This window comes from Zophobas morio, unplaced genomic scaffold (genome assembly GCF_036711695.1).
Source record: "Zophobas morio isolate AGI-343-1 ecotype UQ-CSIRO unplaced genomic scaffold, CSIRO_AGI_Zmor_V1 ptg000019l, whole genome shotgun sequence".
NCBI lineage: Eukaryota > Metazoa > Arthropoda > Insecta > Coleoptera > Tenebrionidae > Zophobas > Zophobas morio.
In genome coordinates, this window is record NW_026972124.1 from 1644159 (window position 1) to 1659252 (window position 15094).

Sequence of the window (15094 nt, forward strand, 5' to 3'; positions counted from 1 at the left end):
AATGCGACCATGTGGTAAACCGCGACGGACGATGCGCATTTTCAACGTTCCAGAAAGAGAAGGAACGGTCGCGCATGGCACTTGTTTTGTTAAGTTGGTAGACTTATTGCAACTTCAAATTTGTATTGACGCTTGACAGATGACAGAAAAAGTATTAAACAACATTATTGTCATGTTGTAAATTAGGGGATTTATATAAAAATGAATTCAACAAGTTTGTATGTGACGACAAATCAAATAATACTGAAATCAAACCCGAGCAACCCGAATACCTGGCAAGACTTGTACCGCCTGGTCCCGTATTTAAGGAACTCTTTATGTTGTGTTGTTTGCGGGAATTTGTTAGTAGACCCTTTAACGCCGACCGTGGGCCGTTGTCAGCATCACCTCTGCAGAACCTGCATCGGAGGGCGCAAGAAAATAAAACCGGCGTGTCTGTGGTGCAAGAATTGCAGTGACTACAGTGACAATAAGAATCTCCGAATTCTCCTTCAGTGCTACAAAAAAATGTGTATAGCTCTAGTTAAATCTGGGATTTTTAAAGGACTTTGTGAACAAGCTGCGAAGAATCAAACGGCGACGGGCGTGGAACGGGGAGCAGGGAATCTTATAGGGTTAATTAAAGAGGGTGCTGCATTTCAAGATGACTACGAAAGCAAAGGAGGCTTGCCGAAGTCTGCATACAGCATTCTGCCGTGCGTCTACACCAATTCCTCTACTCAAACGCTGCAGTTAGCAAATGTGAACAATTCTAAAAATGTTATGAACTCTAATTTAAACAAAAATCGGACTTCCTTATACTCTGTTATGTTTGCGGGGACAGGAAATAAAATTACCATTAAAAGAAAGTCCAAGGACACCGGCGACAGTAAACCAAAGAGCGTGCAATTTAAAAAAGACATAACAGAGAAGGTAAATTGATGAAAATGTCTAGCTTTTTCCTTTGTTGACTTGGTTTTATAACGTTTTCCCACTGGCTTTGTTGGTACATGTTCTAGATTATATTATAGTTGATTGTTACATGTGTCTATATGGCGAGAAAACGTTTAAAATAAACAAGTCAGTAAATTTTATTACGTATCGGTGTATAAATAAGTAGTGCGCGCTAATATTTCTAGTGATAAGGTCGATGTTGTTTATTTCCTTGTTAACGTGTTGATTATTTTCAGTCAGTATTTAAAAAACCACCAGCTAAATGTTCAACAAAACCAAAAAGAGGTTGTAGATGTGGGAATGCAACCTTGACGCCTGGAAAACTGACGTGTTGTGGTCAGAGGTGTCCCTGCTATGTGGATAGTAAGCCTTGTATTGAATGTAAGTGCAGGGGTTGTCGAAACCCTCACAGACCTGATGGCAATAAAGTAAGTAATTGTCTAACCCCAAATTCAAATAAATAATTTTTCTACTTGTATAAAAGAACTGAAAGCCAATTGCTTCTAAAATAGGTCAGGCCTCTTTTACCTCAAATGCAACAAGTACAATATCAGATACCTCAAAATTGCTCTCAACCAGTGTTAGAACAACAAATTTTACCAAATATTGAGATAGAAAATTTAAAAGTGGATTCTCAATACACCTACAATCACCTCAACCAACAATTTGCAACATATAATGGTTTGTAATATATTGTTTAGTGGGTTCATTCATGATTCGTTCTATTGTAGTTGTTGGAGTTCCTGTCGCCACAAATCTGTTACTGAAAACTCAACTGATGGAAGAAGGTGATGAAGATGATGATGATGGTGATGTTTCTAATGAGGACTCTGAAATTGTGGTAGATGTTTGACTATGAAAATTTTCAAACCATGCATTATTTAAGTACATAACTAATTTGTTCTGAATAGGAAATATTTTTATATACATTAAAAGCAACATGTCCTTGTGTAAATATGTATCTGATACCCTCTATGTTCATAGGAGAGAGACGGACTGCTGCTTAAAATTAATTTTTCATTTGTCTTAGAAGGTTATAGATGAACTTGGACAAATAAATTGTCACAATATTCATCAGTATTATTTTACCGTTAGTTACAAGTAGTGACGCAATTTTGGTGTCGATAGCATAATACATATAACACTGCAATTGACAACTAGGTGTATTGTTGGTTGCCTGTTCAGAAGTTGTTTGTTTCGTTACCATAAACATGTTATATGTACACAATTTTTTGTAGACTTTCAAAAGCTCAATTTTCAGTACTACCCCCTCATGAAAATGATATATCCTTGTTTCGAAAACTTCTACCACTTTTCTAAAATCGTCTAAAGAAATATGGCGATTATTTGGATTAAAAACAAATTCCATTCAAACCGAACATTTCTAAGATCTTGCTCCGGGACCGTCAAAATCTTGGATGTGTACAAACTTGAAAACGATTTTCCTGTTTTTTTTTTTTTCAATTGGCACAAAAATTTGAAACTTACTCATGAGGCTCGCTTCAACGTCCTTGAAGATGACGTTGGTAATAAAGTGATAAGACTAAAATGCCGGCTCCTATTGTTGACAATTAATGAATTCTGTAGTAACAATAGGTAATATTGTTAATAAAAAAAAATGTTCTTTTGCTACTGAAATTTCTAAAAGTCGTTTTTGTATTGATCTTAATTCTAAGTCACATTAGACGAAGTTGTAGATAAGAGGGTGTGTGGCTTTTTCAAATTTGGACCCATTTTTTTGACCATTTTCGTTTTCCAGAATCGCCCATTGGATATAATTTGTAAAATAATATTTAGTTATCTCAAGATTCTGGAACGTAACAAACATAAAATAAAGATTAATTTTACCCATATTTCTTTTTTCCAAAAATTCTCTGACTTGTTGATTTTCATGCAACACTAGTCAACATTTAACGACACACTTTTTTGATCTAAAGTTAAAAAAAAATTGTGAAGTCGGCGCGTTGTTAATTAATTATGGGTTGCCTGATTGTTAGCACTCTTCTACTAAAATGATGTTCATAATACCAAACCAGCGAATTTCGATATTCGGCTTCGGACCAGGATCACAGATCGTGAAGGAAGTGGCGAAAGGTAGTGACAGCCGTCCACGGACATGTCAAATCGGGAGTAATTATCAACGGTTTCGAGATCTCCTCGACTGTCTGTGATCCTTTTAAGCGGGGCTAAATTCCACGTTCAGCGCTTAATTTTCAGACTGGAGACCGTGGAATAAGGACAAGCCAGCGAATGTCGATATTCGGCTTCGGACCAGGAGTACAGATCGTGCAGGAGGTGGGGAAAGGTAGTGACAGCTGAGATATTACAGGTTTCCATACCAAATGTCAAACCCGGATAAATCAGGGGTTTTGAGACCTCCTCGACTGTCTGTGATCCTATTAGGCGAACGAGAATCCACGTTGTCAACGCGGAATTTTATTTAATTCACAGGGGAACGAAAAAATCATATTTTATGTGTGATTATGTCAACTTTGATTATTGTACTTTCATTAAAAATTTATTTGTAGCATTGATGTTTGGTTCGATTTCCTGACAATCTTGGCGAATAACCGCGAATATCGGGGAAAGAAAATGTTTCCATCAAGATGGAGGGTAATGGAAGAAATCCTCAGAACACCAGAATTCCCAAATCCTCAAAACACCAGAATCCTCAAATCCTTAAAATGCCATAATTCTCGAATCCTCAAGACTTTTTTTTTGAAAATTTGCACCTCCAGAAGTTATTTTCGACCTCATTTTTTCGAAAATTCCTACTAGTTCTCCAAAATCGTGTACAAGTGCAAAATTATCGTCAAAAATTCACGCATGTCATCAATCATCATGCAGAAAAATAAATGCTTTGATTATTTCTCTTAATTATTATGATAATTTGAATAAATTATTTGTAAGATCATATTTTGTGCCTTTCTCTTTGCAAACTTTGCGCAACTTGATAGAACATTAAAAAAAAAAAGGACGAAACGGACAAAGGATGAAGGACGAAGAACGAAGGTCGAAGGACGAAAATCTCGTCCTTTCGTCCTCTGCGTCCTTCGACCTTGGGACGAAAAGGACCAAAAGGATCAGAAGTACCAAAAGGACCAAAAGACGGAAAGGACGAAAACAACTAAAAGAACTAAAAGGACGAAAATGACCAAAAGAAGTAAAAAGACGAAAAGAACGAAAAGTTTCCAAAAGGACCAAAAAGACGAAAAGTACCAAAAGGAAGAAAAGGACCCAAAGGAGTAAAAAGACGAAAAAGACCAAAAGGGAGAAAAGGACCAAAAAGACTGAAAGGACGAAAAAGACTAAAATGACCAAAAGGACGAAAATGACCAAAAGAAGTAAAAAGACGAAAAGGACCAGAAGGACTAAAAGTACGAAAAGGGTGAAAAGAATGAAAAGGGTGAAAAGGACGAAAAGGTCAAAAAGGACTAAAAGGACGAAAAGGACCAAAAGAACCAAAAGGTCGAAAAGGACCAGAAGGACCAAAAGGACCAAAAGACCAAAAGAACAAAAAGGACGAAAAAAACGAAAAGGACTAGAAGGACCAAAAGGACCAAAAGACCAAAAGGATGAAAAGGACGAAAAAGACTAAAAAGACTAAAAGGACGAAAAGGACAAAAATGACGAAAAGGATGAAAAGGACGGAGAGGACTAAAAAGACTACAAGGACGAAAAGGACCAAAAGGACTAAAAGGAGTAAAAACACGAAAAGGACCAAAAGGATCAATGGAACAAAAAGCGCTAACAAGACGAAAAGGACCAAAAGGACAAAAAAGACGAAAAGGACTAAAAGTACGAAAAGAACCAAAAGGACAAAACGGACGAACAAGGACGAAAAGGACGAACAACGACGAAAAGAACGAATAGGACGAAAAAACGAAAAACTACGAAAAGGGCGAAAAGGGCGAAAGAGGACGAAAAGGACTAAAAAGGCTACAAGAACTAAAAAGACTACAAGGACGAAAAGGACGAAAGGACGAAAAGGACGAAAGGACGAAATGGACGAAAAGAACGGAATGGACGAAAATGACGAGAAGAACGAAAAGGACGAAGAGGACGAAAGAGGACTAAAAGGACGAAAAAGACGAAGAGGACGAAGAAGAAAAGGACCAAAAGGACGAAAAGGACGAAAAAGGTGAATAGGATCAAAAGGACAAAAAGGACGAAAAGGACTAAAAAGACTGAATCCTCAAATCCTCAAAACACGAAAACCCTCAATTCCTCACAATACCAGAATCCTCAGATACTCAGAAGACCAGAATCTTCAAATCATCAGAACACCAAAATATTCAAATATTCAAAAAACCAGAATCTTCAAATCCTCAGAAAACAATAATCCTCGAATCCTCAGAGCATCAGAATCCTCAGATCCTCAGAACACCAGAATCCTCAAATCCTTAAAACACCAGAATCCTCAAATTCTCAGAACACCAAAATACTCATTCCTCTGAAGACCAGAATCCTCAAATCCTCAGAACAGCAGAATCCTCAAATCCTCAGAACACCATAATCCTCAAATCCTCAGAACACCAGAATCCTCAAATCCTCAGAGCACCATAATCCTCAAATCCTCAAAACACCAGAATCCTCAAATCACGATAATTCTCAATTCCTCACAATACCAGAATCCTCTAATCCTCAGAACACCATATTCCTCAGATCCTCAGAACACCATAATCCTTAAATCCTCAAAACACCAGAATGCTCAAATCCTCAGAAGACCAGAATCCTCAGATCATCGTAATCTTCAAATCCTCCGAACGCCAGAATCCTCAAAACCTCAGAACACTGTAATCCTCAATTCCTCAGAACACTAGAATACATCTCGGAATTTTTTCAGAATTTTAGACAACTTTTTTAAAAATGAAATTTTTCACTACTTCAAATTTCAGTTCATTTTTGACCATTTTCGAAACTTAACTACATATCTACACATTCTTGTAAATTTTAAGCTCTAGAACTTACTTCCGGCCTCGTTTCTTTGACAATTGCAATCGTTTTTCCAGAATCGACTATTAAAATTTCGAAATTTTTGGAAATTTTTAAAAATTCGCATTTCATACCGAATCTTTCGAGAATTGCTTCCTGATCATAAACATGCTATGTTTTTGAAATCAACACGTCGAAATCGATATCCCTGAATTTTTTGCGAATTTTTGGACCACTATTTAAAAGTGAAATCTTTATGAACCGCGTGAATGTTCAAATCTACGTATTTTTTACGGTATCCACCACACAATTCCAAATGATCTATCGATTTCCACTCCATATTTATTGTCTCCGACTGCGACATTATTTTATTAATGCAATGTAAATGCTATAAGGCCCAATTCTGAATCAAACCCGTTAAAATTTAAAGGTTGTTAAAAAATAAACAGCCAATCAGATTTACGAATTTAACTCGTTACTATGGAAATTTGCAATTTAACACCCTTTAAATTTAACAACTTTGATTCAGAATTGCCCCTATTATACCCATGCATGTAGTAATAAACCGTCTTAATACCCTAGGGACTTGTTTCCTTCACTGTTTGACGTTTGTATTTCTGTTGGTATTAAGATATGTCATTTGAGGATCTGACACCTCCGCTCCAATCCCCACTCGTCCACAGTTTGACAGCAAACTCTGACGGTGACATAATGATTTTCAAACACAACATTTGATATTTTCAAAGAAACGAAACAGTATGTCGAGATTATCGCAGTATTATTAAATAATGTAGTGTAATGTATTACATAAACCCCTATAAGAAAGAAACTTCTTCCACTCCCACTTTCACACGATGTCTAATGACTTACACAACTCTGTACTGCTGAGCACATTTTCTAATGGCAACAAAAAAATTCGAGTTATTTTTCACAAAGGAGCCATCGTTTGGGGCAACGGGAAGCCACCGTCAGGTAAGCACCAACTTCATATAACGTAAACCCCCCAATAACGACTTCCAGAGCAAGAGACCCTACCTCTGGAAAATGTCATCTCGGTGCAACACAACATAGTCAAGAACTCGCGTCCTTCAGAAGAACAGACAATAGATCCAAATCATTTCACTATACACTATGCCAAACAAGAGGAAGAAAACAAATGGAGACACCACACGCTTGAACTAAGGCACTCGGACCCTTTGCAGGTTTCATCATGGGTGAAAACCCTCCAGAACCACCTACAATGTAAGTCGTCAGTTGCATTAATCCCAATAACTGAAATTCCGGCCAAAATTAATAACTTCAAGATTTTTTTAAAGACAACATAGAAAGTATTGAAACATGTAATATTTGCATTTTATTAATATATAGAGTTTCATTTTATCTGGTTCTAAAATAAGGAAGGAAAACTGTGGTTTTTACAACTTTCTAGGTGGTAGAAAATGTGTGAAAGTTGTTGTTAACGTCACCGGAAATTCGCCTGTCGTTATTTAAACAATTAAATACGTAAAAGTGTTATTAAAAGTAGATAATTACGTTCGCTCGAAAAAAAAGTGAATTAAAGTTAGCTGCAATTCTAAAGTTCAGTTGGCAGTTGTGACGCGTGAATGTCATTTTAATTTTGGCGGGATAAATGAAAAAAAAATGGAACTTGTAGGTCTAAGGCGATTGTTTTTCTTTTTAATTATGTATATAAATGACATCAGTTTTAAAATGTTTTGGTGTGTTAGTGGTTTCCGCTAGATAAACAAAACTAGATATTGTATCGTTACTTATCGTGATAAAAATTTTATCTCAAAAACCTATCATACATACATAAATCATACCAGAGGAACTGGAAGGTGACACTATTTGAATTTTTGGTCAGAATTTTAGTTTTTGACTTCGCTTTACCGTCGGATTCTAAAATCGCCTTTTCAGACTTCACCAAAAGACCCAAAAGGCTGTTACTGTTTGTGAATCCTTTTGGAGGAAAAAAAAATGCTTTGAAAATCTACGAAAAATTCGGAAAACATCTCTTCCACATCGCCGGGGTCGATGTCACTGTCAACATCTCGCAAAGGAAAAATCAGATCCGTGATTTTGTGTTGAATCACAATTTGGATATGTTTGATTCCGTGGCGTGTGTAGGTGGGGATGGTACGGTTTCAGAGTTGTTCAACGGATTGGTACTTAGGGAGTGTAGAATCGTGGGGATCGACGCAGACGATATCGAGCAGGAACTACCCAAGCCAAAAATTCCCATTGGGATAATACCAGGTGCATGTTAAGGCGCCCAAATTGATTAAACTTAACAGAATCTTGTAGGAGGGAGCACGGATACAATAGTCTATTGTCTGCATGGAACGATAGATCCCACGACCGCCGTTCTGAACATCATTTTTGGAGAGCGGCTAGGTCTGGACTTAGTGTCTGTATATGACGAAAATAATTTACTTAGATTGTACGCCAGTGTTCTAAGCTATGGGTATTTGGGTGATGTAGCTTATAATAGTGATAAGTACCGGTGGATGGGTCCTAACAGATACAATTATTCAGGTGAGTCAGTGTTTTTTTAATGGATTTTTGATTGTTGAAAAAACCCATTTCGCGCAACCTTGACTTAACCTTAATACCTCGTTTTGGTATTTATACATTTGTTCCTAATGGTAAGATTAGCTTACTGATAAGCTGATTTGTCATATCGTTACCTTACTCAAGGTAGGCAACTGACATTGTTTGTTTGCCGCCAAAATTTTAACCTTTAGTGTCAATGACCTTGACGGTAATTCCGAATGTTTATACATGCTGAAGCAGTAAAGTTAATGTTTTTTGGCGGTTAATGGAGTTAAACGAACTTACATTTATACATCAGATAAAAAATAAATATTTTTCGTGCTAAAATGTTTAAATTATTTTTGTTGCTTCTGAGAATAATATTTAATACGTCACAAAGACATTAATTTGTTTTAATGAATAATGAATGAGTACAGTCTGTTTATTAACACATAAAATACACATAAAGTGCATTTATAGTATTTTTTTAAACAACTAACATTGTTTTCCATTTCTGATTTTTTGTATATTGCTTTATAAATAGACGTTGATCAATTAACGTGATACGTTTTATAGGTTTTAAAAAACTGGTGAGAAATCGAGGGTACGAAGGCGAACTAGCATTTTTTTCCGAGGGCGAGGATTGCGAAATGTCACAGTGCTACGAGACCTGCGAGAGGTGTTTGTCAAGGAGAAATAATTTTTGTGATAAAACTGAAAAGCAATGGAAGACGGTGAAAGGGAAATTTTTTATGATAAGTGGTGCTAACATAACGTGCTGTTGCAACAGAAGTCCGAGAGGTATAGCACCGTATAGCCACTTGGGTGATGGAAATGTACACCTAGTATTAGTTAGGCATACTTCAATTATAAATAATCTGAGACTATTATTACGCTTGTCGAGTAATAATCAGACTGTTGATGACTTGCCATTTGTTGAAACTTATTCTGCTAGAGAATTCTGTTTTCGGGCGATTAACGTTCCTAGCAGATGGAACTGTGATGGAGAAGTGCAACATCAAACAAACATTCGTGCAAAGTAAGAACTAGACCACTCGGAAAAGTTGCACTGTTGGTGGAAATCTCGGATCGTGGATCTTTAAACTTGAATTTACCACAGCGTGCAACTTTTTTGAGCGATTTTGTACTCATTTAAATTAAACGATTCGTTCTTTTCAGAGTACGTTGCCAATTGCTCACAATTTTTAGTCGTGGAACTCCAAAGCCAACTGAACCTACACGAAAATGCTGCGGATGTTAAGCCTTAGCTGCCTTATGTTTGCCCAATATGATTACCATTAATGTAAGTTACTTAGATCCAGTATTGCGTATTGGTTTTGTAAGTTAATTAAGAAAAGTTATAATAATTGTAATTGCTCACAATTAATAAGTGTGGTATTTTAACAAGGTGATATGAATTTTTATAGTTCTGTAAAATTGTTGTCATTCCAATTTGTATTGTTGATTTTTTTAATTTTATAACAGTATTTTGGTACATCATTAAAATTGGTAAGGTCGTCTGTACTTTAAAGCAGAGGTTTTCAATAAGTGAAATAAATAACATTGGGAAACTCTGTTTTGATCGTCCTTTTTTTGTTATGGACTGACTCATTCCATGTATGCAGTGTTGAAAATAAACTTATTTATTATTTTTCGAATCTTTATTTGATAAATGTAACATTCTGGTGGTATTGTCACTTTAAATACTTGATTTCAATAGGTAACAGGTAAAAGTCTTAAAATGTACAAACGTCATTTTCAAAATTATTGCACATCGAAATACGTGTAAGCTTAAAAATTTTGAATTGAACAATACTATTATGTTTGAGGCAAAAGTGGGTGGAGTTTCTTCTGTTCATCTTTTTGCAACCGTCCTAAGTCTATAGAGGCAGCAGTGGGAATCCCGAGTGGTAAGCCGAGAAGTTCTTGCTCAAACTGCATGATGTGCTCAGCTTCAACTGAAAACAAAATTCCGTGTATGGATGTGACACATTTAGAGAAGCTTTAGTTAAGGTGTACTACATATTTCTGACATAACATCTTTATTAAAGTTACTTAGCTACTTATAAATATACAACTATCAAAATAGGTAGACCAGCAAAAATTTCTTGAGTGCTTTTCACAGTTACTTGGTTGTAGACTTACCCAAAATCCTGTGAATTTTGTTCCCGTATGCCAAATCAGCTTGGTATGCAGTCACAAATGTGAGAGGAACTAGTGGTAACAGTGTAACTAACCTTTGCTTGCGACTGTATCTACAACTGCGTTCTTATTCAACTTTAAAAAAATTAATCTACTTACGCCGCTATTGAGCCCACCAGACTAATTAGGTAGAAGGAACCAAACCAGTAAAAAAGTTCACGCGATTTTGCTATTTCTAAAGCAACCATTCTATCTCTCAACTGTTTTCTTAGTTGTATCTGCCGCTCGATCTACAATTTCTTTTTGATTAAAAAATATTATCGTGTTAATTTAGTCACTTTTATCGTGTTCATTTCAGTGATAAAGTCTTGATTTCTTTTAAAATTTTCTTCCATGTTAACTGTAAAATAATTACCCATTGTGAGCGAACGTGTGGTTTCTATCACAGTGTTTGTGTATATCGTGTAATATTGATTTTTTAGTGACAAAACTGACAAGTCAAAACTCACTGTTTGCGCAAAGAATGGTATCTAGCAGATGTAATCAAACGAAAGGAGTATGATAATAGTTTTCACAATTTTTGAACAAAAATCCTGTGATGAAATATGATAGCAGTGACGTTTATTTTCACGACAGTCACTTTTTTCTTCTTTCATTGATTTTAATAAGTGGTTTGAAACCTGAACGACTAGAATATAACTTGTATGTAAAAACCTTGCAGTTCTGCAATGTTATTATTGTAAATTATGTGTGCGTAAATGTAATATTATCTATATACATTGTCTTTCCCTATTTTGAAAGCGTTCTTCGTTATTATTTATCGACGCTAATTAAAATTAATTAGCCGGCAATTATCTACACATTATTTTGATAAATTTGGTACATAAATCTCCTTCTAAGCGAATATGATCTGCTGTAAATTTTTGAACATAGATTTCTTCGATTTGTCACTTAGGTGCCTGCAAAAAATTATAAATAAGTTCTAAATCTAAATTTGACCTCCAGCTATATTGATTTGATATCATGATATCGAATTTAATATACACGTCAGTCACTTGTGGTTTAGGTGAATTTTTAAGAAATGTCGTACCGTAGATTGAGTAGAAGAATACGTCGATGAATAAAAAACTGTACGGTTTCCATGGACAGAGATCGTTAAATATACACACATGAAGAGTAAAAGTCAAAAAACGATAAAACTGTCCAGAATTTACTTTAAATTCGGTTTCCACTAGATGGATTTCACAAAGTTTTAGTGGAATGAATGTCAATTTCTGAAAATAAACGAGTTCTACTTTTACAAGTGTTATTTTGTAATTGATCCATTTACCTTATTGCGATATGTGTGAAAACCGTGAAATTTTCGTTTTTTCGGCGAGTTTAACGATTGATTGGGTGGCCAGTTTGACGAGGGGGTCGAAACGGGTTTTTTGGAATGGAAAAAGAAGCATTATTTCGATAATAAATAATGTTTTTGTATTAAGTGGGCGTTCCCCTAGCGGCACGGCCGCCCTAGTTCGGAATTTGAAAATGGCGGGTCGCAAGGCGCATGCGTGTTGCGGGTCAGTGCTCTGCAGGCAGACAACGACAAGAAGGCGAACAACACGAAAAAAATCGAGGAACATGAGTGTGTCCGTTTCTTTCTATATCTGAGAAAAATATCGAAACTGTGCGAATCGTTGATGTTCGAAGATTAACGTTTAGTTTACCAGTAAAGTGATAAATTGATACCAAAAAGTAGTGGAGTATTGGTTCGATAGTAAAAATGGCAGCCCTACCACGCAGAATTATCAAAGAAACGCAACGTTTAATGCAAGAACCAGTGCCCGGTATTAGTGCCGTTCCCGACGATAGTAATGCTCGTTATTTCCATGTTATTGTGACCGGTCCCGAGGACTCCCCCTTCGAAGGAGGCCTGTTTAAGTTAGAATTGTTTCTTCCCGAAGACTATCCAATGTCAGCCCCCAAAGTGAGGTTTATCACGAAAATATACCACCCGAACATCGACCGGCTGGGGAGGATTTGCCTAGATATCCTTAAGGACAAGTGGAGCCCAGCACTACAGATTCGCACCGTTTTGCTTTCAATTCAAGCTTTGCTAAGTGCTCCTAATCCCGATGATCCCCTAGCCAATGATGTAGCCGAATTATGGAAAGTGAACGAATCGGAAGCTATAAGAAACGCCAAGGAGTGGACCCGCAGATACGCGATGGACAATTAAGTGTGCTCCTCACAGGGCAGAGTAATAAACATAAATTATTCTACTCGGTTTTTATATATTTCATTTTTTAATATATTATGTTCATTCGAGTTTGGTGAAGTAGAATAACTATGTTTTTACTGTCATTATTATAATAAAACCATGCAATGTGAGAATACATTTTAGGTTTATTGTTAATTTATGATTACATTGTATATTATCTCCTGAATTCTTTTTTCCGGATAAAGTTTATTTAAACTATATTTCACTTAATATTTCCTCATCCCAGATCTCCACGTTGTGTTATTCCTCTGTTTATTCTTTTCGTTCCAATATCAAACATGATTTATTTAAATCTTCACTTTGTACAACTTAGCAAAACAAAGTATTCCTTGCTTAGTTGCACTTGAAAGATGGATAATGTAGTTTGATGTAAATAAAGGTATGTAAGGCTTTTTACAAAATAAACACTTTGCAGAAAATTCGATAATTGTTATTCCGTTGACTTGTAACTAAACTTAATTGTCTTTACACAATACTAACAAACTTATAAAAAGTTTAAATATTAAACTATCACGAAAATGAGAATTACAGTTACAGTGATAAAAACTACACAATGGATGTTTTTTGATACTAACTAGGTACATATTTTTTGGCCAAATCACGCCATAGTCTCATTTAGCAAAAATAAAGAAACAAACTATAACGTAAAACAATACAAGTTTTTTTGTTTGGCACATCAAACTAAAGCGACCTAAGATGCATTTACATAAATATTCATAATTAAATTTGCATTTACAATTTACATATTACTTTAGCAATATTTCCTTATATTACCAAAGTTGTCTACCCACTTAAAACCGTCTGCTTTTAACATTAACATCTTCTAAAAAATGGAGATTTCTAGAAATTTGCATCCGAAAGTACAAAGATAATTTAAGCTTTTCTTTAGTTATAATAAATTTTCATAATAAATAACAATTTCAGAAAGTTTGAGAAAAGTCTTCACAGTTTCCTTTTTTGTTGGCGTGTTGGATCATCCGCGAAAAGATGGCAGCACTAATCCGATATAACTACCTATTTGTATGTATGTGGTTGACTGGCAGTTGATTATATCTTGTTCACTTTTTTTGTTTATCCGGATAAGCTTTTATACTCGTTACACTCCATAGCTTATTTTTTTCTCTATAAAACGCTATATTCCGTATATTTGTTTTTTTCTCCACCTGAACGCAAAAATTTAAATATAAACTTTTATATATTTGTGATCGTTGGCCACGTTTTTTTTGGCTTATTTTTGAAAGCACAACTCATTTTCGTATTTAAATCTAAACGGATATCACACAAAAATTTAAAATTCGTATGGTTTTAATAACTACAATGTATTCATAAAGGATTCTGATATCAAAAGGTTTTATTAACTATTTTGCCGCTTTTTATTATAGATTCACTATGGCGGATGACCGATGTATCTGTTTTCTCCCTTCTAAGAAAAACGAAAACAAAATCTTGTCAAATTCTAAACGTTTATATAAAATTTGTCTGTAACAATGATCGTTTTCAAATTTTAAATATTCTTTCGTTCAAACAAATCAATGGTCTTCTATACAGGATCAAACAAATACAGCATCTACAATGATTTTGTAACCATTATCGTTACGTTGCCATAACCACACACTAAAACAACGTGGCAACAACGCCGAAATTTGGGCAAGCTTGGCATGACAACCCATGCCAGGCCAAATCGGTTGTCAATCTACAATGTAAGTGTGAACAAAATCATGCCTGAAGTGTTGTCTTGCATTAAATTTATGAAAATTAATCGCGTGGTGATAAGTGACCCCGTTTGACATCCATTTAACACGAATTTCGTGCAAGGGAGCAAAGAAATCGAAGCCAAGAATTTTTTGACAAGATAGGTTAGGTTGATCACAGTGTACAACATGCAGTAAAAGGTGGGTCACTCGAGAATGTTGATTTTCTTGAAAACTGTTGACAATAATTGTTGATTTTGTCGCCTTCCTCATTGGTTCGGACGAAGGATATGACATGACGTTATCGAGTTCGAGTATTGTATTAATATTTCGTGTTGAAAGTGGACCTTCCATAGATAGATAATTACAATTTTTTTTTAACAATGTGTATATACAATTCAATGAAAATTTATATACAGGAAAGACCATAAATTTAGATTTTTTTTGTCCTTGATAGTCTGATATACTTGTTCTAAAATTTTTTTAATCACCATCGCAGACATCTGTTTAAAATCTTTTCTGATGTCGTGCAGCAAAGAGGTGTTTTTTAGTTATGAACTCATAAGTTTGTATCAGCACTTCCTCGCATGACTGTCGG

The 15094-nt window shown here is 35.4% G+C and overlaps 4 protein-coding genes across 6 annotated transcripts; 3 read left to right on the plus strand and 1 right to left on the minus strand.

Moving 5' to 3' along the window:
• Window positions 1-48: 48 nt before the first annotated feature.
• On the plus strand, window positions 49-2003 carry LOC135131179 (E3 ubiquitin-protein ligase MSL2). Its single transcript, XM_064058768.1, has 4 exons — window positions 49-912; window positions 1170-1361; window positions 1446-1614; window positions 1665-2003. Exons 1-4 carry the CDS (start codon window positions 202-204, stop codon window positions 1784-1786), a joined length of 1194 nt encoding a protein of 397 aa, XP_063914838.1. The 5' UTR covers window positions 49-201; the 3' UTR covers window positions 1787-2003.
• Window positions 2004-6541: 4538 nt separating this feature from the next.
• LOC135131183 (ceramide kinase-like) lies at window positions 6542-10051 on the plus strand. Its single transcript, XM_064058773.1, has 6 exons — window positions 6542-6840; window positions 6889-7110; window positions 7786-8124; window positions 8173-8403; window positions 8977-9439; window positions 9580-10051. Exons 1-6 carry the CDS (start codon window positions 6723-6725, stop codon window positions 9659-9661), a joined length of 1455 nt encoding a protein of 484 aa, XP_063914843.1. The 5' UTR covers window positions 6542-6722; the 3' UTR covers window positions 9662-10051.
• LOC135131184 (plasminogen receptor (KT)) lies at window positions 10046-11268 on the minus strand. Of its 3 annotated transcripts, XM_064058777.1 has the most exons (5): window positions 11052-11268; window positions 10881-10942; window positions 10702-10832; window positions 10546-10655; window positions 10046-10358 (listed from the first exon to the last, which is right to left on the minus strand). In XM_064058777.1, the coding sequence occupies exons 2-5, from the start codon at window positions 10935-10937 to the stop codon at window positions 10219-10221; spliced, it is 438 nt and encodes a 145-aa protein (XP_063914847.1). In that variant the 5' UTR covers window positions 10938-10942; window positions 11052-11268; the 3' UTR covers window positions 10046-10218. The 3 variants fall into 3 exon arrangements, with proteins under 3 accessions (XP_063914847.1, XP_063914846.1, XP_063914845.1); XM_064058776.1 differs by lacking the exon at window positions 11052-11268 and having other exon boundaries at window positions 10546-10649; window positions 10881-11029; XM_064058775.1 differs by lacking the exon at window positions 11052-11268 and having other exon boundaries at window positions 10881-11025.
• An 839-nt stretch (window positions 11269-12107) lies between these two features.
• Window positions 12108-13003, plus strand: LOC135131173 (ubiquitin-conjugating enzyme E2 N). The gene has a single exon (XM_064058757.1). The coding sequence runs from the start codon at window positions 12308-12310 to the stop codon at window positions 12761-12763; it is 456 nt and encodes a 151-aa protein (XP_063914827.1). The 5' UTR covers window positions 12108-12307; the 3' UTR covers window positions 12764-13003.
• The last annotated feature ends 2091 nt before the right edge of the window (window positions 13004-15094 follow it).